At 48.9% G+C, this 20,124-nt stretch overlaps 1 protein-coding gene across 1 annotated transcript in view; it reads left to right on the top strand.

Moving 5' to 3' along the window:
• LOC104163387 (heat shock factor protein 1-like) overlaps positions 1 to 20,124 on the top strand; it is a gene marked incomplete at both ends in the record, with an annotated part of 65,250 nt that overhangs the window by 25,809 nt on the left and 19,317 nt on the right. The window contains 2 exon segments of the mRNA XM_009702388.1: positions 91 to 227; positions 2,114 to 2,238. Coding sequence (XP_009700690.1) covers positions 91 to 227; positions 2,114 to 2,238 — 262 coding nt within the window.

Below are 20,124 nucleotides of genomic sequence, written 5' to 3'. Positions count from 1 at the left end.
ACGAGGGTAACTTGTGCTGGTTGCTGCTTTCTCAAGTTCGTGTTTAGCCTGTTAAGGTTTTCTGCAATTATCTCCCCTTTGATTTTTCAGATGGCTTTCGCAAGGTTGTCCACATTGAGCAGGGAGGATTGGTGAAGCCAGAGAAAGACGATACGGAATTCCAGCATCCGTACTTCATCCGAGGTCAGGAGCATCTCCTGGAGAACATCAAGAGGAAAGTAACCAGCGTAAGTTGATGCAACAGACCTTTCGGGACCAGCTCTAGGTAAACTGTATAAAAACGGAGAATTAGTCCGAAAAAGCGTCGGTGTGCTCTTAGGGTTGAGGGACGTTGGCGTCATTGGTTATTGTTTTGGTTATTTGGTTATTGGTTATTGCCAGCAGCTCTTCTGGCTGTCTCTACTTCTCACCCAGGTACAGGCTGCAGTGCTGGCCTCAGGTTCTTGGTACCGGTCCCTTTGGTTCCCGGGTCTTTTTCTCAAATGTTTTCAGCTTTTGGTTCGTTATGGCGCTGCTTGAGACTTCCCCTCCCTCCCTCCCACACCACCAGCGGAAAACAGCCAGCACTCTGGCCTTGCAAACCAAATTGTTTCTGAGCTCAGTAAGAAGGATCACTGTATTTTTCCTATTTTTCTGAACAAGTAGCATCTGTTTGAGTTTAGCTTGACGGAGGGAAGTTTGCTGTGTCCTCTGGAGAGCTAGAAGAGCAATCGTAGGAGGGAGAATGATCACTAGTTGAGCTGTGGTCTTTACTTAAAATGCTTCAGGGAATGAAAAATACGTACGTACAGTGTGTAAGCGCACAGGCACATGAAGATATGTTAGATACAGTGGTGGAAGGACGAAAAGGAAGGATAAGGTACCTGAATTATTTTAGATGTGTTAACCTCCAGTGTATCCCAAATATAAACTTAGGCATTTTCCCTTTAAACTCACAGATGTGCTTTCCAACTGCCCCCATTTCTGGAAATACAGAATTGGAGTACCTGTACTGAAGACATGGTATAACAACAGTTGGTATCAGGGCTTCCAAAAATGCTTATGAACTTTCCAGGCTAACTTATTAGTCCTGAAGCGTGGGCTGGAGAAGCATGTTTTTGTCATTCTTTTCCAAATATTAATCAAAGCAACATGTAGAGAGTAGCCCACTCTTCTGTCTATCCCAGGGTGCTCTCAAATAACCGTAAGTGCCATTTTCACTGAGGCATTTAGTTCCTCTAGACGTTTTCACAGCGGGCAAAGGCGTTAGAAGGATGTAAAGAGATCTTAAAGATATATGACCCGCTGGGAAGTGAGGTGGAGAGAAGCTGCTGTTGCATAGGTGAGATTTGTTAACCCCTACGATGGTTGGCAGATTCATAAACTTCTCACGTGGTACAGCTCTTGTGAAACATGCCTAGGTGTCACTTCTCCTGAGTATTTTATCAGAAAAACAAAATCCTCTGCTCAGAATCTTCTCCTCAGCTGCTTTAACACTTGTAGTGGAAATGACGAGGATGCCGAGCGACCGGCTGCTGCTCGGGGATCTCTGGAAGAGGCTTGCCCTTCTGCCTGCAGGCCTCTCTGCTGCAGTGAGCTCCTCTGCCTTTTTCTCCTGATTTTCTGTCTCAAACCAGCTAATGACTTTCTTAATTGCCAGGACCGATATTCAGTTCACTGCATGCAGCAGAGACTTTTGAAAGTGTGGGAGAAGAATGCTCGTTTCCTATCTCCAGTGCAAGTGTGCTCCCTGGTCTTTGTGGCTGCGGAGTTTTCGTTTTAAGATTGTTATAGATCGGAATATCTCGGTCCATTGCCTATCAGAAGGTTTCCCTAGGCAAACAGCTCTTGTGCAGGCCTTCGGTTTTACCTGAGCACTGTTATTTCTGATCCAAAAAGATTTTTTTTTTCTTTTTTTTTAGGCTGTGACAGAATTCGATGTTTTCAAATGGCAATATGCTCACAGAAAACTTTGTAAACGGCTGGTGTCGGTCCCTTGACACAATGCACTTGGGTGCAAATGCAGCGGTTGGTCTAGAGGGGAGAGATAAATTACTTGCAGTATCAACTTTGAAGCTTAAATAACCATTTGGTAGGAAGGAAACATCGCTGACATCTCCCTTTCTGTCTCCAGGTATCCAGTATAAAGAATGAGGATATAAAGGTTCGGCAAGACAATGTAACCAAGTTACTGACTGACATCCAGGTGATGAAAGGAAAGCAGGAGAGCATGGACTCCAAGCTGATAGCCATGAAGCAGTATGTATGTGGGGAGGGGGCGGCACAAAGCGCAGGAGAGTTTGCCCGGTGATTTCTTTGCCTGAACACGTTATTTTTGAGACCTTACCTGAGAGAAGGCTGGCTGCTGCTCGCTTGCTTTCTGTTCCAGCTCCCTGTTGTCTTGGGTGTACAGCCTGGGCTTTAAGAGGCTTTCTGCTTCGGGCAAGAAGGGGGTGGTGGAGGGACCTTTTGAACACAATTAAAACCCATGAAGGACCTGGTGTCACAGCAGCCAGACCTGTGACCCCAAACACAGTGTAAAGCTGCTTCTGGAGTACAGCTCTGCTTTGAGGTATCAGTTGGGAAGGCTGGGAAGACTTCAGGAACAAATTTCCCTGCCAGGGGGGCTATAATCTGAAATTTCAGTCAATGCGTGGTGCTGGGTTTTTCCTTGTGATTCCCCCCGTCTCCTGCAAAACACAATTCTTCTGTCTTGTCTTACGCTGCACCGGGGTATTCCAGTAATTTGGGATAACGTCTGCTGTCCTTCTGTTCTAACACTGTATTCTTACTGCAGGCTCTTGGCTTCTTCCTTGCGCCCAGTTAAATTCTTGTTGATTACTGCTCGCCAGGTGCTTGCCGTTGGGTTGAGAGGCGAAATGGGTGATCCTGAGTCCCACTAATAAATACTGCCTTACCTTTAGAGATGGTCAGGGCACTGTTGCTCGCCCTTATGCGACACTTTTTCCCATGATGGTCGTACAGAAGAATTTAGATAAGGTCACCTAATCAGAATCTTTAAGTGACGCACCACTCCCAGATGTCAGGACCTGTGTTTAATCTGCCAGTTGTAAGACTTGCACCGAGACTCAAAGTTGTCTTTCAGTTTAGATACCTGTCAAAGCCCGTGAGTATGGGGGGGCGTCCGACTCCCTTAGGCACCATTATAAATCTTAATTTAAAGCTCCTCTGGTTTTGGGTTTTTTTTCTTGTTCACCTCTCCACAAAGTGGAGTGAATCGTACATCAGTGAAGTTTATTTTACGCCTAGCTTCTACATCTCTGTCATTGTTTCTAAGGAATTTGGTTCTGGGTCTTACAGAAAACGGAGCAAGCAGCCCTCTGTTCTTACTGGACAAAGCAGGAAGGCAGGGTGGGGGATTTCAAAGGGACGGTTTCACAGTGGAAAAATACATCCTCCACGCTGTGTTCCACAGCCTCCCTTTTCTTGGATGTCATTACTGTATCTTGTGCTTGCAGATCACTTCTCTAGCACCTCGGGTGTTCGTGGGAGGGGAGAGAACCTGCTTCGTCTCCAAGGTCATTCTAGATGTTTCCCTTCATCTTCTATTTGCCCCAGGTATGAGCGCCCAGCCTTAACATCTCGGCTGTGCTTCTCCTCAGGCTCTTTGCAAGGGGAGAAAGAAAAGCAGATTGTCCTGCTAACCCGTTGGTAAATCACGGCAGGTCAAAGATTCGTGCAGCACTATCAGTACTGCAGTTTCGTGGGTCTGTAGACAGCAGAGGTGGCTCTTTCTGTGTTCCCTTTCAAGTGACTTGCCTAGCATGGCTTTGAATGAAAAACTCATCTGCAGCCAACCTCAAATGACCGAGAAGCGACCTTAACGAAGCATAGTCAACATGCGTGTAGCCAGCAAAATCTTCTTTAGCCCTGCAGCAGTTATATCAGATGACTGGTTAGTAATGAACCCGCTGTTAAATCCGCAGCAGGGTAAACCTGTGTGTCCCTGGCTTGGAAGCCATTTTTTCTGCTTTCCTGGAAAAGCAATCAGCCGCTGAAAACAATTAGTTTGCCACTCGCTGTGGATTGCGTCGTCGCTTCTGGCAGCTCCGATCCCAGCCGTTATCGCAACAAGTTGGTGTGGGAGGCTTCTGCTTTTGCACCTTTGTTTTCTGTCCCTCGCAGGAAGAATAAGCAACATCAAGAGCCATCTTTAAACGCAGCTGCCGGTCTTGTGGTCCCACCACGTGGTGCTCATCGAAATTTCCCTGGCTTTTGCAGTCCTGTGGCGTGTTTTGAGATGAGATGTCGAGGCTCGTACCGCTGTATTAAGGATGAGAGCGTTCACAAATGCATTAGAGGTCTCTAGGCTGCGTTCTGGCGGCTCCGTTGGCTCTCGCTAAAGCAAACATTAGCATTATTAATTATGAATGGTCTGTAAACCACTAGGTGGAGTGCCTACAGCGGCACTTTGAGCTCTGCTTGCAGCAGAGAACTGACAACCTCGCTCAAGGCAGCCGAGCTTCCCCCCTCCTTCCAGAAGATCGTTATTGGGCAATTAATAAAAAATGTGGTTTGCGCTTTTTTGAATGCTTATCGGGTAAATCGTCTCCTGTAAGACAATCGCATGATTTGTGTGAACTATGAGTGTTGTGCAACTGTTTGTTAGCAGGTCTTCATCTTGAGACTGATGCCTGGAAGAAGTGCAGTCCCAGGGGAGCCAGCCCCCTGCTCCCCAAAAAGGCATAATGTGTCGTACTATATGTAATAGCATAATAACCTCTTCTTGGTTGAATATGCTCCATTCTTCCTGGCTACTTCTCCACCCTTCACAGACATTAGTAACTGGGATGTTTTCAGTCTTCTGCAGGTTCTCCATATCTCTCAGTAAACACAGCTTTTGGGTCTGCATTTCATTATCTTCACTTTTTCCCGTCCGTGTTGTTAGTACCGGATCCCTGTACTTGGATTGCTCTTCCTTTTCTGGAGGGCAGAGCACGCAAGCCATTTATTATGTCTTTGTTTTCTCAGGAACTTGGGGTTAAAAATTCTCTTCTTGCTTCTCGAATAATACATCCAACTCACTTGAGGTTAGTCTTTTTAGTTCTGGATCTGTGGTGTGCCTCAAAGGATCAGCTGGTTCTTGCCATCACACCCTTGTCACTTGCTGACACCTTGTTTTTCTGCACAGAAGTGTACGGCATGGTTCACACTTCCTCACACTGGTCTTACACGCCCGAACTTCTAGCAGCAACCACCAAGTGTTCAAACACCAGAGCGGATTAGCTGAAGTTATTTGTGTGAAGAGAACTTCAGCTGAACGTCTGAGTTTTTCTCAACTGTGAGTTAGAAGCAGGTTAATTTTGCTGTAAGAAAACCAGTGTATTTTTGTTTGTCTAAGTGCAATATTACTATGAATGAAGAGTGGTAGCTCTGAAAATGAGCTTGCAGTGGGACCAAGACATCCTGCGTTCATTCTCCTTGTAATGGTTACACGTAGGAGATCTCAGTTAACTCTTGGCTTCGTAAAAGACGTAGGTCTGACCACAACCAGAGGAGCGTGTCTAGGTCGTGTACCAGCAGTGTAAGAAGGCTGAATCCTTGAGCAAACGTCAGGAGCAGAAACGTGCATGATAAGTGATAGAAAACTTCCTGAGTAACGAGTGGCCGAAGGAGCTCAGCCTTCTTTACTGAAAAAGGAAGGTGAATGGATGCTGATCTGCACCTCTGGAGGTGAGGCCAGCCTGAGGAACGGCAGCTTGCCCGGTTTTCCTGCAGCGACGGAGGTGAAAACAGGTGAAGTTAGATTAGCAATAAGGTCTGTGCTCTTAAGTGAAAAGAAGTATTTGAATAGTATGTGGAAGGCTGTGGTTGACTTCGTCAGCACTGAAAAAGTGAACGTGAGGTTCTCCATTTCAGCACAGCTGTGGGACCTGAAGCAGGAGTGAACACGTGTGAGTGCTATGGCTTGTGCTTTACAGGCCAGATGATCACAGTGTTGCGGGGGGGGATTGGCTTGAAAAACTGATGCCACAAAGCATCCCCTTGAAAGATTCCGGTGTCTGGTGTCTTTCCAGCGCTCTTCTCTTTCCCCCTCACAGACAGGCTTGTCCCCATCTTACGGATTTGTGAGGAATCCAATTCCAAGACTTTTTCCCCTTGAACAGGGTATGTTAGTAGGCGCTAACATGAGCTGGCTGTAAGTGTGACTTTGTTCTCCACCTTGAACTTGGATCGGAGCAGACCTGCTGGGCTGCAGAGGAGACCTGCGCTTCAGGCTCAGCGTTGAAATTCCGCAGGATTCAGCGCGGAGACACCGGTGGGAACAGGGAGTTGTTCCCGTTACACAGGTGGGCAGGCGGGTCTGTAGTCTCGCTCTTCTTCATCTGCGCAATCGTACTCCTCCAACCGAGGGCCTGACCGGGGCTGAGCGCAGGAGCGTTCCCTCTGCCTCGTGCGTCTGGTGGGGTGTCTCCGCACGGTTACGGTGGGAAATGACAACTGGTTTGTATTGCCTGAAGCGGTGACGGTCATCTCCAAGGGGATGAGGGTGCCGGAAGCATAAAGCTGTTTCTTAGTGCCTAAAACACTCCGTTTGTAGTTTTTCTTTTTTTTTTTTCTGTCTCAAGGCGTATTTTGATCGGGGGAAGGCGCTCTACTTTAGCTAAACACACCAGTTGTGTAATTTGTATTAAGCTGCTTTGTTGGCATAAGAAAAGGTTTATGGTCACGGCTTGTCTTCTGTCGAGGTAAGATCTGTAGAGCGTATTGAAAATGCATATGGGTTGAAGGTAGTAGGGGGAAAGCTGTTCTGGGGGTTTTTACTGGTTTGAGTTGGATATCATCTTTGACACATCCAATATAACGCTCATAGTAAATGTCTTTTTATTGCCCGGCGGCGAACAGACCTTCTCAAGTCTTCTCATATCGACACAGCTTAGCTCGAAAAGTCTGCCTTGAAAGACTGAGGAATACGATCAAACACGTCACCGCTGTCATGTAATAATGCATGTCTGGCTAATTTGCCGTCAGTCTCTAGCACTGGCAGCAAATGATGGAAAGTAGATAAACTGAACTTTGGATATGAAAATATTTATTCTTGCTTGTCAGCAGCTCCTTCAGCAGAACTGGATAGTGCTCCCGGGGACTGAGGTTTTGTGAGCGAGGACATCGCCTCCCTGGAGCGTGGGGGAATCTCACCTCTTTAGGTTTGGATAATCGGCACTTCTGTGCTCGTGGTTTGACGTATTTGGGGGTGTTTTTTTGCTTCTCTTGGAAAACAGAAGTCCCTTGTCTTCTTCCAGGTATTTTATGGGCCTCTGGAGGTTTTTTATTTTAAAAAAAGAAAAAGGCAAGCAAGCTATGGGTGAACCCGGTGTCTGAAATGGCCGTGAGCTTTTTAGGGAAGCCTTTAATGCGCTTCCTGACCTCCCGCCTTTCTGACTTTTGGAGTTAAGGGTCGCATTGCATCACCGTTTCTTTGGCCTTCGAGTTACCTCATGGAGAAAGATGTGCAAAAAGAGCAAATCTTCTCCTTCTGGGGAGCCTAAAGCCTGAGGCTCCCTTCCCTCTTGCTAAAGAGAAGAGGAGTCGCCTTTTGTTCTGGCACGGGGGCTGCAGCAGAGCTCTCCTCCGCTCCGGCTCGCCAAAGAGGGGTCTGGAGTCGAGGTTGAAAGTGCGTCGCTCTGCTTAGTTATACTCCTCTGTTCTTCTTAGCTGCTTTTTCAGATGGTTAACCGTCTGAAAACGGCTTCTTTTGCTGATTTCCACCCCCTCTGTTTGTCATGAAGTGAAATTTATTGGAGCATAAGACGACAGCCCCTTCAGGCGTTTCTGTGTAGGTGGAATAAGTTGCAGCAAGGCCTTGGATTTTGGTTTCGGTTTTGTACTGTGCTTCAGACAGCTTATTCTAACACATCCCTTTCATTTTTCTATTCTCTGAATCGTGGTATTTCATTGCAAGTCTGGTGTAGAAGCGATTCTTCGAAGCTGTCACCACGCAGCTGGGCGGCCCCGCAGCCTGGCGTCGCGTGGACGCCTCGAGAGTCGCCGCGGCTGGAAGAACCTGCAGCTTGAACGCGTGGTTTTCCCAAACGTGAAGACCGAACGTGACCGGCTAACACCGCAAGCCTTGGCAGAGCCGGGGCACCAAGGCCTTGGCTGCACATTGTTGTACAGCTCTGGCTCTCTCCTTCCCGTCTCAACGTAATTACTTGCCCAGTTCAAGCATCAGTTACTCAACATCTTCTCTAACCTCTTTGTGCTGATATTTGGGAAGTACGTTGGAAAGTTTTGCTTTTCACTGTCTGCGGCACCCTCGGCAGTTTCTTACCGGCGGTGAGGCTTTGCTAGAAGAGTTGTTGACGGATTGACTGTAGTAACTCATCTTAACGTTAAGGGGTACAGCGTAACTTAAACGCTTAATTTACCGACAGCTGGTATAGTTTTTCTCACATGAGAAGTTTTGTGTTAAAAGCGTTACTATTAGTATCATTTCTGTTTCTGATTGCTTTTATCTTCTAGTGTTTCAAAATCAGAAAGTTGTCAGAAACCACCACGGGAGAAAAGGTGGGAACCCCAGCTCCAGCGGTGGGGAATGGCATCCGCTTGAGCTCCGTCCCTCCAGCTGGGAGGCCGTCGCCTTCCCGAGATAACTTCGAGCAAAGAGTGGTTATTCATTACAGTAGATTTTGAGCAGGTTACTGACCTAGAACTTCTGCAGTTTCTTTTGGCTTCCGTTCTGCTTGCTTAGCTTCTGAAGCTGTGACTCATCTAAGCCAAATGTTTTCTTCTGGGCTTTTTAACCTGGAACTGTTTAGATTTTAAACTGACAATTGCAATTAAAGCTGGCTCTTGCGGTGCCGCACTAGCTGTCAGGTACTCAGCAACACTGAACTGACTAGAACGTTCTTTCCCAGCTCCAGGTCTATCGGCATCTTTCTGTAATTCCTCATCTCTTGTGACCTGCCTGCGGCTCTCTAAGGAGAGTGGTGTAGCTTAGGCGGAGGTGTGGGAGCACGCTTGTCTGTTAGGACTGTAAACAACTCGAGAAGACAACGCTTTCACTTCTTTTTATCTATATGTGACTACCGTAGGTATAGGATAGGAGATAACGGACTTCTGTGCAGCTGTGGCATTGCCCTGGAAAGGCGTTACGGTAATTATTAATGTTACAAGCATAACAAAATGAGCCTGAATGCTGGCTGCTTACGGAGGGTGGAGAAACCAAACCAGCTCTCTCAATGGAGACATTGTCTCTTGATTTGGAAATATTTGTCCTGACAAGCTCTTTTGTAGGGAGGAAGGAGATCTCTGCCTGCCTCTCCCGGCAGCGACCGTGCTGGGTGCTCCCCTGCCCGCAGCCCTCCCGAGCGCTACTGCCCTCGTGCAAAGCGCGGGGCAGGAAGGTGAGACGGGGAGCCTGTCGCTTCCCGGTGATTCATCGGCTCCGCTCGAGCCCGGGGGACCCCGAGTGTATCCGTAAGTTTAATTTTAAACAGATTGTTGAAAGCGGCGAGCTAGCCCTGGTGTCTGCACCTGTTTTTATCGGGTTTCCCCGTGTCTCCTTCAGGGATTGTGTTCGCCTTGGCTCGGCGCGCGAAGCTCTGCCGTGGGATGCTGAGAGCGCTTCCTCCTGACCAGACTCTGTTTGCAAGGCCCCGCCGCTTTTACAAGGCCCCAGTTGCTAACAGAATTTAAAAGTTAAAGTTTCTCTTGACAGAAATAAATCTAAACAGACACAAGAACTTGGCCTTTTGCAGTGTAATTCCTCTTCACCAGAATTAGTTTACCGTATGCAAACCCCCAGTAAATCATACCAAATAATTTTGACCCGTGTAGCTTGCTTTATGGTTTCAGGGTTCCAAAAGCAACATATATATTATGGTTTGACACTGACCTAAGGGGATAGAGTTTGCGTTAGAACGTTTGTTGAAAAGATTGAATCCATCAGGGTGAGGTGAGAGAAAAGCTGAGCTAGGACGTAACGAGGCCAGCTAGGTGATATCCAAGTTTAGTCACCGTGCTCGGAAAAACCTTGTTAACAGAAGCCCTCCCACCTTCGGGGAGTAAGGTGCTCTGGTTAAAAGCTGCTTAAAATCATCTGGGAGATGAGTAACTCTGCATGGCTTTTAGTCCTAGACTTAGAATTAGGCAGAACTTGGCAGCCCTGTTTCTCTCTTCACCTTTCCTCAATAGCTTGGAGAGCGCAACTGTTTTGTTCTGCGTGTCTGTCCTGGCGTGGAAAAAAATGGGGCCCAGCCTATATAGCAAAGGCGTAAAATTTGTAAGGTGATCTTCTGTGAAATCGCTGGCCAGGTATTTTCTGTGGCTTACACCGTGCTTTATGGGTCCGTGATATCTTGTGTCCTATTTCTGCAGCCTGGCCAAGAGGTGCGAGGTGTTTTGGGGCAGGAGGGGACGTGGTCTCCTAAGCTGGAACAGGAATTTCTGTGCTGCTTTTTGAGCTTGCGCTGCAGGTTACCATACCCTGTACACTCGAACCACGTTTTAACTTTTTGTGTTTTATACACAAGTCAGTTTACAGGCAAACTTGACCCTTACCTCTAAATAGCACCCAGTAGTGATTCAAGGTACTTCAGAGACCTGTTGGTGGTGTCCCAGCAAGCCATGCCGGTTAGGGCAGTGATAGCAGGTAACATTTTACTTCTCACGTATGTTTTTTTCTTTTTTTAACATCTTTGCTCGGAAAGAGCAGCGCAAGTGAACGTGCGGAGATTTATTGCCGGCAGTGAACCTGCTTGGATGGACGTACCGTGGGAAGAGGAGGCATCCCGTGCAGGCCGAGCTAGAGGAGTGGTGCTGGAGTTGCTGCACTTCACAGAAAGAGGAGGCTAAAACAGGGTACCTGGCGAGGTGCGGAGCGGAGAGGCAGCGGCCGTGCCGGTGCTGCAGTCCAGCTGTCTGCCTGCCAGGCAAAACCCGGGATCGGTACTGCAGCCTGAGACCCGTGGCCTTGGTCACCGCAGCACTGAAGTGCATGCCTGCAGTTTCAGCTGTTCAGGGCACATCCCCTGTGGAGTAGGTAGCGTACAATAAATCCAATGCTTTTTCCACAAATATGACTTTCTTCTCCAGTGAAAACCTGTTTCTTTTCCTAACGCACCCTGCTCCTGCCCAGAGCAGCTGGGGAGCAGGAAGGAAGCCGATTAGGAAGATGGGACCGTGGTAACAGGATGGAGGCAGCTGGCAAAGAGGCAGCCCACCTATCGTCCTGCCCAAAACCTCATGAAACTCTAGGAAAGCGTGCCAGGCAGTCAGCTTTCGGCACCTCTGGCTGGTTTTGTCGCCGTGCGAAGCCTTCCTTCTGCCACTCTGAGCAGGTTGGATGCTTTCTCTGCTTCTCACGGGCCCAAAAAAAAAAAGGAAAGGATGCTCAGCTGTCGGCAAAGAAATGAGACTGTGCCTTTGCTGTCTGCAGCCGGGGTGGCCAAACCTCTTTATCAAAAGAGTCTTCTGGAGGCAGTAGTGATCTATATTCTCTTGTGAACCAGGTCTGCCTGCCGGAATTGGAGCTGGCTGAAGGAGCATCTTGTCCTCAGGGGCCTCATCCCTGTGCAGCTGAGCAGCCATGGATGTCTGTCTGCATAGAAAGAACCTTTTTTCTTTGTGCGCTCTGTAGGGTCGGGCAGCTGGACAGCATCTGTGTATTCCTGTTCAAGAGTCTGCGTCCTCCTCCGTGGTGTCCTGCCTGTTATTAACTGGCTCTTTCCTACTGAAAGAAGTGGTAGTAGGATTAATTACGACGCTGCTGCCGAGAATCCGTATCGAGCGGTTTTGTGGGGGCTCCGCTTCTCAGTTCACTGGTACCCGTCTGGAAATAACAAATTACGATTTTACTCGGTTGCTGAATTTCCTTTTCAAAATAAGTGAGAATGCAGCGAGCAGAGTTAAGTAATGATGAACTCCTGGTTTGGATTTGGAAATGAGACATCACTGTCAAGGCACTGGTCTCTTGTAGAGCTGCAGTAAATCTTGAAGCATAGCGATGTCTTGGTTGGGGGGTTTATGCAGCGGAGGCTCCCCACGCTCGAGGGTAGGGTTGCAGGAGCTCAGGAGCGGGCATTTGAGAACGCTTGTGCTTGAAGTGGTCTTCTCTGGCAGCTGTATGCTGTTAGCAGGGTTTCCGTCGTCCCGTTTCCTCGTGTAATCTAAGGAAACGATTACCTCTGGCTTCAGCCCCCCACCAGAGCCCCCGTTCCTGGGTTGTGCGTGGCGGAAGGACCATCTGTTACCACAAATGGTCTCCAGCCTTGCTTAGAGGAAGGAGCTGGAGGTGATGGAGATAGGCTGTGCCCGATCTGCTGCTCTTTTTGGTCTCGCTCCTAACAAACTTAAGGCTTGCCTTTGCGCAGGTGTGCTGTCGGCATCGTCAGCTGGAGCATCTGCCACTTCAAAAAGGAGGTGGCAAGAGCTTTTGCAGTGGAAGGGAAATGAGGCTCCTGGAACTCGGTTACCAGTAAGCCTGATTTTATGGAAAGAAGACTGCATGTGCATAATTAAATTTTTCCCGAGAGCCGGCAAGGAGAAGGATACCTGCGTGTCTGGACCCGGCCGCTTGCAGGCAAGGCTGCGGTGCTACTGGAGGCAGGGCCAGGTTTCTGCGGTGGCTTTCGTGTTTCCCTAATTGCGAGCGTGTTCTTGCAATTTCTTCGGTTTTGCACTCGCTGCCCGAGTTTTGTTGGCTGAACTCTGGCTCGTCCAAGCCTTGCGCTGAGACTGTGGTCCGTGCTTTTATGACCTCTAAATTGGACAATTGTAATGTGTTGGTTTACGGCCTTCCCGTGCAAAGGTTGCGCGGGCTCCAGCTGTTCAGAAATTGGGGCCAAAACACTCACTCTCCCGCCACGGCCTCCACATGTCAGTCTGGTCCTGGGGGACCTGGGCTGGCTCTGAGTCAAAACATCAGCTTGATCTTAAAATTGCTTTGATGGCTTATAATGCCAAGTGTAATGTGGGATCTGTGTGTTTTATCTACGCTGCTGCTTTTTATGAGCTTAGTCACTGCTTGAGATCATCTGAAGTCAGTTTTATTGGTCATTCCAAACCATAGGTTAAAGACCTGTGGAGTACTCGTTTTTCAGTGCAGTGATCTAAATCTGAAATTAATTACCACCGTAGTCTGACACGCTGATGTTAAAATAACTCAGCCCAACTGGCATCTCTGAACCCTGGTTTGTACTCTGAGCCGCTTGCTAGCGGGTTTGGGTATACGGTCTGTAACAGGATTTGATCCTTTTCTCTGGTGCCTGTAGCTGGACAGCACTTGGAAGCATCCCGCCGGTTTTGGAGGCCCTGGCTCTTGGCCTCAGGTTCATACCATCCCTCCACTTGCCTCTTACACCTCGCTGTCCTGTTCTCCATGCCTCATCTTCACTGATTTGCTTTTTCAGAGTATTCTTGGAGGAAGAGCTGTTCAGCGTCTTCTGGTGACTCTTGTTGGGGTGGGGGTTTGGGGCTGTGCCCCAACCCGCGCCCCGAGGCTGGCCAGAGCTGGAAGGAGTAGGTCGCTTTGCTGTTCAGCCTCCTTCCAGTCACATCATCGCTTAAGGAGCAGTAAACTGGTGGGGTTTTCTCTTCATCCTCAACTTTTTCAGAAGAAAAGCAGAGAACAGTTAAAAACTGCATTCAATGTCCTCTGTCCGTACTCATCCGAAACGGTTCAGAACAACCTACTGAATGAAATAGATTGTGCTGGCTCACGAGGAAGAGGAGGAATAGCGCGGTGTTAAATAAAATTGGTTTTGATGTTCGATTTACATCTGCGTTTTGCCAGTAACGTGCTAGTGGGTGTTACTGCTGCCGTGGCTGAAGTTCAATGGTTGTCTTCTGCTGGGTCACCACAGGGACCTGAAATACCTTGGTCACGAGCGTAGCTTAACCCTGCGCTCGGGGTTGAAGAGCATCTCCCTGGTGCTTAGAGGTTTGGTCATCGTGGACTGATTTTTCAGGACCTGTTCTTTAAAAAAAGCTTCATGTGGTATAAGCCAGTCTGCTCCTAGCTGGCTTAGTCCGAGACCTGTTGGCTGTTTCAGGATGATGTGATAGGATCCCAAGGTACAAGTTTTTAATTGAACTGTGAGTTTGTTTGGACAGACAGCTCATCTTTATTGACGCAGAAGAACGGGCTCTTCCCCTGGTTGTATGAACTGGTGCTACCTCAGTTTTCAGTTGTAGTTAAAGTTATTTTTAAAAGGTGAGTTAATACCGAATCGCTCCATCCGCTCCGTGAGAGCCCAGGCTTAACGAGCAAGTGGCTGTCGTTTGGAGTAACTTTTTCAAGGGTATCTGTCTGTCGCCTTTCTGAAAAAATCCACTGATTTCTGCAGCTCTGGAGAACTGTGATGTTGCCTCTGTTGCGCTTCGGTACCCAGACCATCGCCTCTTCACTGGAGAGCGCTCTGCTCCGGTTTGTGCCTGGTTCTGAAGACGTCCCGTGTAAGACCTGGTCTTCTCCCCAGCTCTCCCTAGGACAGAGGTTCTCCTGAACAGTTTGCAGGGTGTCACGCAGTTCTTTCAAGGTGTTTTGCTTGAAAATTGAGATCAAATCCACACTAGGCAGCGATCGAAACTATTGCTCTGCGGGCAAGGGTCTTCATGGCTTTTTGTTGGCCTCCTCCAGCAAGACCTCACAAATTCTGTGCCTCTGTTTGCCCGTGTTGTTGCGTGACTGACAGATTTGAAATCAGCATTTCTCTGAATGCTCTGGTGATTTCTGCAGAATTAGCGCATTCAAAACATGAAGGAGTTGTGGGTGCAATAGATTTAGTGGTCAGATATTTAACTGCTGAAACTCTTGGACAAGAACAGATGTGTAGGGTAAGAATACGAGGATCGGGGCGAGGAGGAGGATTCTTGCCTTGCATGGGGAGCTCCGGCACCACGAGGGCTGCCGCAGCAAGGACTGCGCCCGTGTGTTAGTTTCTGGTGTTCCTGCAGTACATTGGCTTTTCTGTTTGTGCATGCATTGAATAAATTAAATTGCCTTGTGCAGTGAAAATAACCTGCTGTTAAAACTGTTGGGTGACTCTTAGTTCTTCTTTTGCACGAGTGAACAAATCTTTTCCCCCCTTCCCCCATGTTATTCGTGATTTTATAGGGCTTCTGACACATCCCCTTTGATCTCTTCTCCAAGCCTGAAGAACCCTCATTTCTGTGGTCATTCCTCTCGCAGAGGTTGTCCGCAGCTTTGATCGCCCTGGTTGCTGACCTTTCGTTTTGTACGACGGCAGCGATGGCGATGGCAGCCGGTGTTGGTACGTGGGGTACGGGTGTGCTGTGGGTTTATTCGGTGGTGTCATTTGTTCTTTCCCGGGCCTTGCTTGCCTTTGACTTCTTGATTGATCGATGGGGAAGGTGGAAGAGGGATTTTGCCTCTAATCAAAGGGTGTTATCATTATCTAAACTCCCCACAAAATTATGTAGACACTTGAAAAGCTTATTTATAGATTTTTATTTCACAAGCTAGGAACCTAATAATGCAGCATGTTGCTGTGCGGTACCAGTTTTTTATGTGATACTCGGATCACGATTAAGACGGTGACTTTCACGATTAAGACGGTGACTTTTGAGCCTTCAGGAAACAAAAAGGTCTTTTTTCTTGTAAATACGATATAAAAATGCCTGTCTCATTACTCTAACAAAAGCAAATGCTGTTTTCTGTGGTAGAGCAGCGGTCGTTAAAGCTCCTGAAATTGTTACCTTTAAGCATGTTGAAAAAGTGGAAACCGATAGACTGGGAACAGGCACTTTTTTGGGAACCATTGAATATCTCGGTATTCAGAGAGACCTGCAAAACGTGTGAACCTCTTTGACCGCAAAGAGTAGCTGAAGTTCCTGAACCCCACTTAAACTGCCGTCAGCTGTGTCCTGCTCCATGAAAAGCAAACAAGATTCACCTCGGTGAGAGAAAAGGAGCAGAGTAAGTTTCTCCATCCTTGCCGACCCCCTTTACCACCCCGTGCTCGTGGAGGCACGCCGTCGCCGTCAGCCTGCGGCTGCGGGTTCCTCTGACCTCACCCTCTCTCCCCGTTCCGGCGAGATGAGCCGAGCGGCGTCGCCTGTGAACTCTGCGAGGGTCGACGTCCTCCGGCGTAGGCTGGCACTAAGGAGGTGTGGGTGGGGGTCCCCTCTCGCTGGGGACTCTGCAGACCCCGATCTGAACTTCTCGCTGTACCCTTGCTCACCGTCCTTGAAACTACAGAATCGCAGAATCGGTTGGGTTGGAAGAGACCTCTGGGATCATCGAGTCCAGCCTTTGCCCCAACACCCAATTCAGCTTCCTATCGTATTTTATTCTATTCCAGCTGAGCGCAGGACATGTTCAGGAGGATGGAAGTGGGCAGTTTGATGTCAGGAGAGATGAAAGCTTTAAATGGCCCCAGGCTAACCCTGACAGCGATCCCCCTGTCCTCGCTGTGATGGATGTGCGGAGGAGAACACCCCGCACCGTTCCCCGACGTGCTTCGCGGCTTCGCCGTCTGCCTTAGCCTAAGGGAGAAGAGGATGCCCGACAGGGTGGCTTTTCGGTGGCAGTGCCAGCTTGTGTGTGGGAACAACTGGAAGGAAATGCTTTGAGAAAGTGAAGAGATCAGCAGCTCGCTGACTCTGTGGTCCAAAAATCTTCATCTGCTGCAGTAATGGATGCTGTGGGTACCGACCAGATGTGAAACCGAGTAAGGAAATGGGTGTAAGAGACAGGGAAATCACTTTTATTAGGAAGGTCGTACTTCTCTCTAAGCTCAGGTCTTCCTACTCTCTCCTCATGTTGCTGAAAAGCAACAAAAAGAAAACGTGTCTTTGTGCCTGGCTCGTTAGGCAGCCGGCATTAGGGCACTGACTGCAAGCACGAAGCCAGGATCTCTCGCTGCTCCGGGCTGGGTTTGCGATTGGAAGCGGCTCGGTCTCAAACCCGAACCTTTTCTCTCTGTCTTGGCTGTGTTACATTACGCAGTTTGAAAACCACTTTTCTTTCCAGTGTACTGACCGTTTCTGGTGTTCGAGGTAGCTTGGGCTTTGGAAAACCAGTGGTGTCTGAGGGTGCTCTGGCTCTTTGCTGCTTGCGACACCTGTGTCGTCTGTGGTCTGTCGCGACCTGCTGCCAGGTTGTCTGCAGAAATGAAACGCTGCCTTCTCCTACGGGCTCACCGGGGTAATAAAAAGAAAGCAAAGGCAGCACTGATACCCTTTGCGTTTGGTTCGCGTCCCTGTTTAGTCAGCAGAATGCAGACAATCTCTCTTGGTGGGGGCTGTCATTAATATTCCATATTCCTGAGCTATTTCCAGACTCTAAAGTAAGAGCCATTTACAGCCCTTTCACTCTCTTTCCAAGAGTGAATCCCCCCAAAGGTTATGCCTGCTGGAGATTAAAGATTGATGGCGCTGGAGCCGGGATTCAAAATAGCTTTTTAGCCTAGTAGCTGATTTAGTGCGAACTAAGACAGAGCTGCTTCCTTCCACCGGACAACTGGTATTAGAGGGAAGGAACATCTCTGCTCCCTGCCTCCTCCGGCCCGGCTCCATCTCTGCCTTGATGGTCTGGCTTGCCCTAAGCTCGGCCTCTGACCCTTCCCCGCGGAGGTACCGTACCTCCAGGCACCTGAACCCTGCCCTCTTAAGCTCGCCTGCCTTTGGGTATGCTTCCTAAAGCCCAGGAGCTGACAGCTCAAGTTTTGATCTTAACACAATAGCTGAAAAATTAGTTTGGGCGAGGAAGAGTGATAGTTTGCAAGACACCGCAGGAAAGGTCGGGGTCAGGATCGAACTGCAGCCAGGAGTGACACCGGTGTGGAGTAACGACTTCGGAATGACAAGGTGTCGAAGCAAAGGTCCTCGTCTCCCTGGATGAGCCCGTCCACAGAGGAGCACGGCGAGGATGGAGCACGGCTCTCCTGGAGCCGTCTAGTGGGTTAGGGGCTTCCTGAGGTACAGGTGATGCCCGGGTCCTTAATGGTCCTCCGTAGATTTGTTTTCCTTTGTGTGATTTTTTTTATTTTTTTTTTTTGGTCCGATGACTCCTGGGATCCGGCAGCAGAGGTCTGCATCTTAATTATGTGGTGTCTGGAGAAGCGTGTCCCTTTGTTTGTACTGAATCTGCCAGCTGCTGACTTCAGCTGATATCCCCAGCCTCAAATCAGACGGGAGAGGGAACAGTTGCTGCCTGTTCGCCTTCGCTTTGTCTTGTGACTTCGCTGCTGTGGGGCGCCGGGTCGGTGCTTTACAGAACCGCTCATTTATCGTGTCACCGTCGTCTCGGTGAGCAGTGCCGCCGGCTCAGGGTTTTCTGATGTGTGCTGCTGCTAATTTTGGGGGTGATTTTCATTGTATTGCTCTCGCTCGTTCTTACAGCCATAACTAACGTGGAGTTACCTGGTTTTCTGCCCATGGGTGCGCATTCAGAGCCCCCGTGACAGGGTTCGGCGTTACTCTCCAAGGCAAAAAGCTGCCCTTGGTTCTTGCCGATGAACCTTTAAACCCTTTGAAGGTGTGACGGGCAGGGCACGGCGCTGTGCCGGACGCGTCGCTCTGCGTCAACGTGCAGACGACACGAAGAGGGTCGGAAAAATGCATCTCATCTGAAATTTGGCTGAGGCCGTAGCGTCCGTGACCCTCAGCTTTGCTCTGGACCCATACTATGCCCCAATCAAGATCTTTGCCCAATTATTTTTTTTCAAGCAAATGCAGATGTAGCAGGACCCTTCAGGTCTTGATTAGTTTCCTTGATTAAAATCCAGGTTTATTTTCTGTACGCCCTTCTCTGAAGTACTAGAACATCTCTGCGCTACGTGATGAAGGAATCCGCCGCTTGCTGCAGTGCCGCTTCTAAATAAATTCTGAAGAAGCTTGTGACACGAGATAAAAATACTGTAGGACAGAAAAAATGCTCAAATGCAAACTCTGTGGGCATCAAGTGTGTGCATATACAATCACAATCACATGCTGCAGTTGAAAAATCATATATTTTCTAGCATGAGTCTCCAGGGTTCAAACCCCCCCAGCAGGAGATTTAAAAAACTTGAAGCGAGAGGGCTTTTTTCTGCGCATACCCTTGGTGAGTGTACGCGATGCACAGCTGCAAGCTGCTTTCTGCGGCTGAGTCCTGGAGGGTTTTTTACCTTCAAACAGAATGCGAGAAGATGACTCTCTCCGGTAGTTACCTGGCTCTAAAAGCCTGGTTTTAAGAAAAATGCCAAGTAGCAGCACAGCCCCGATGAGAGCGTGCCAGCTTGCAAGACTGCATTTTCTTTATCCGCTATTTTGCAATTTAAAGCAATAGTCATTTTTATTTCAAAAATTGCTAACTGCGAAGTCAAGCGCGGCTTTTACCCAGAGTAATTTTATCTGAAAGGAGAGTAACGACCATTTTCCTGAGTGTATACCGGTAATTAAAGCGCTTTGGAAAGCCTGTTTTTCAAGCAGGATGGACGTTTCTCCTGAGGACCCTTGTACAGCCGCGGTGATAAATGAGCGTCTCTCCTGGCTTCGGGAGATAACGGATGTCATTCTCTCTCTGGCAGAGGCAGGCGGGCGTCCTGAGCCCCTGGGTTTCGGTGAGAAGGCGCCCGCTCCTTCTGAACAGCTCCAGTCTCAAGCTGGGGGAGACTGGTTTTCTGGGACGGGGAGGGGGGGGCAAAACACACGTCTCGGTGGGGGTTCCGCCTGCGGACCCCGTGCTTCGCCCAGCCGTGGTGGGCACGTGCGGCATCCCGGGGATGGAGGAGCATGGGGTACCGGGTGGGAGGACCCGGGCCGCTTTTTTTGGAAGCACTTGGCTTTGCCAGCCGGTCCCACATGCTCTCCGCTGCAAAAGAGGGGAGTCCCTCATCTTCTGCTTCCGAGAGGCACGCCGTTTCTCTGCTCCGAACCTCAGACCTTTTGCTAAGGCTGCCGGACCTCATCCCCGGCTTCGGAAACGTCCCGGCTGCGCGGGGCGAGGGAGGGGAGGCCGGGTGTCCCCGAGGAGCCGCGGTTTAAGAGAGGCAGGTGCGGAGCGGGGTCCGGTTTATGCAGTCCTGTAAAATATTGTATAAACAATACGCTTCAAAGATCTTTTAATAACTCCCGAAATGAAATGTTTGAAACTGGCCCTTGTAAACTCTTCACCGGCATTTAATTGCCTCATAAAACAGTATGCTAAAGAAAGTATTAAAGGGGTGGGGGGTTTTT

Source organism: Cariama cristata, unplaced genomic scaffold (genome assembly GCF_000690535.1).
Source record: "Cariama cristata isolate BGI_N322 unplaced genomic scaffold, ASM69053v1 scaffold6666, whole genome shotgun sequence".
Classification (NCBI taxonomy): domain Eukaryota; kingdom Metazoa; phylum Chordata; class Aves; order Cariamiformes; family Cariamidae; genus Cariama; species Cariama cristata.
Note: the sequence above shows the minus strand (reverse complement) of the source record. Positions and strands in the feature narration are given on the sequence as shown.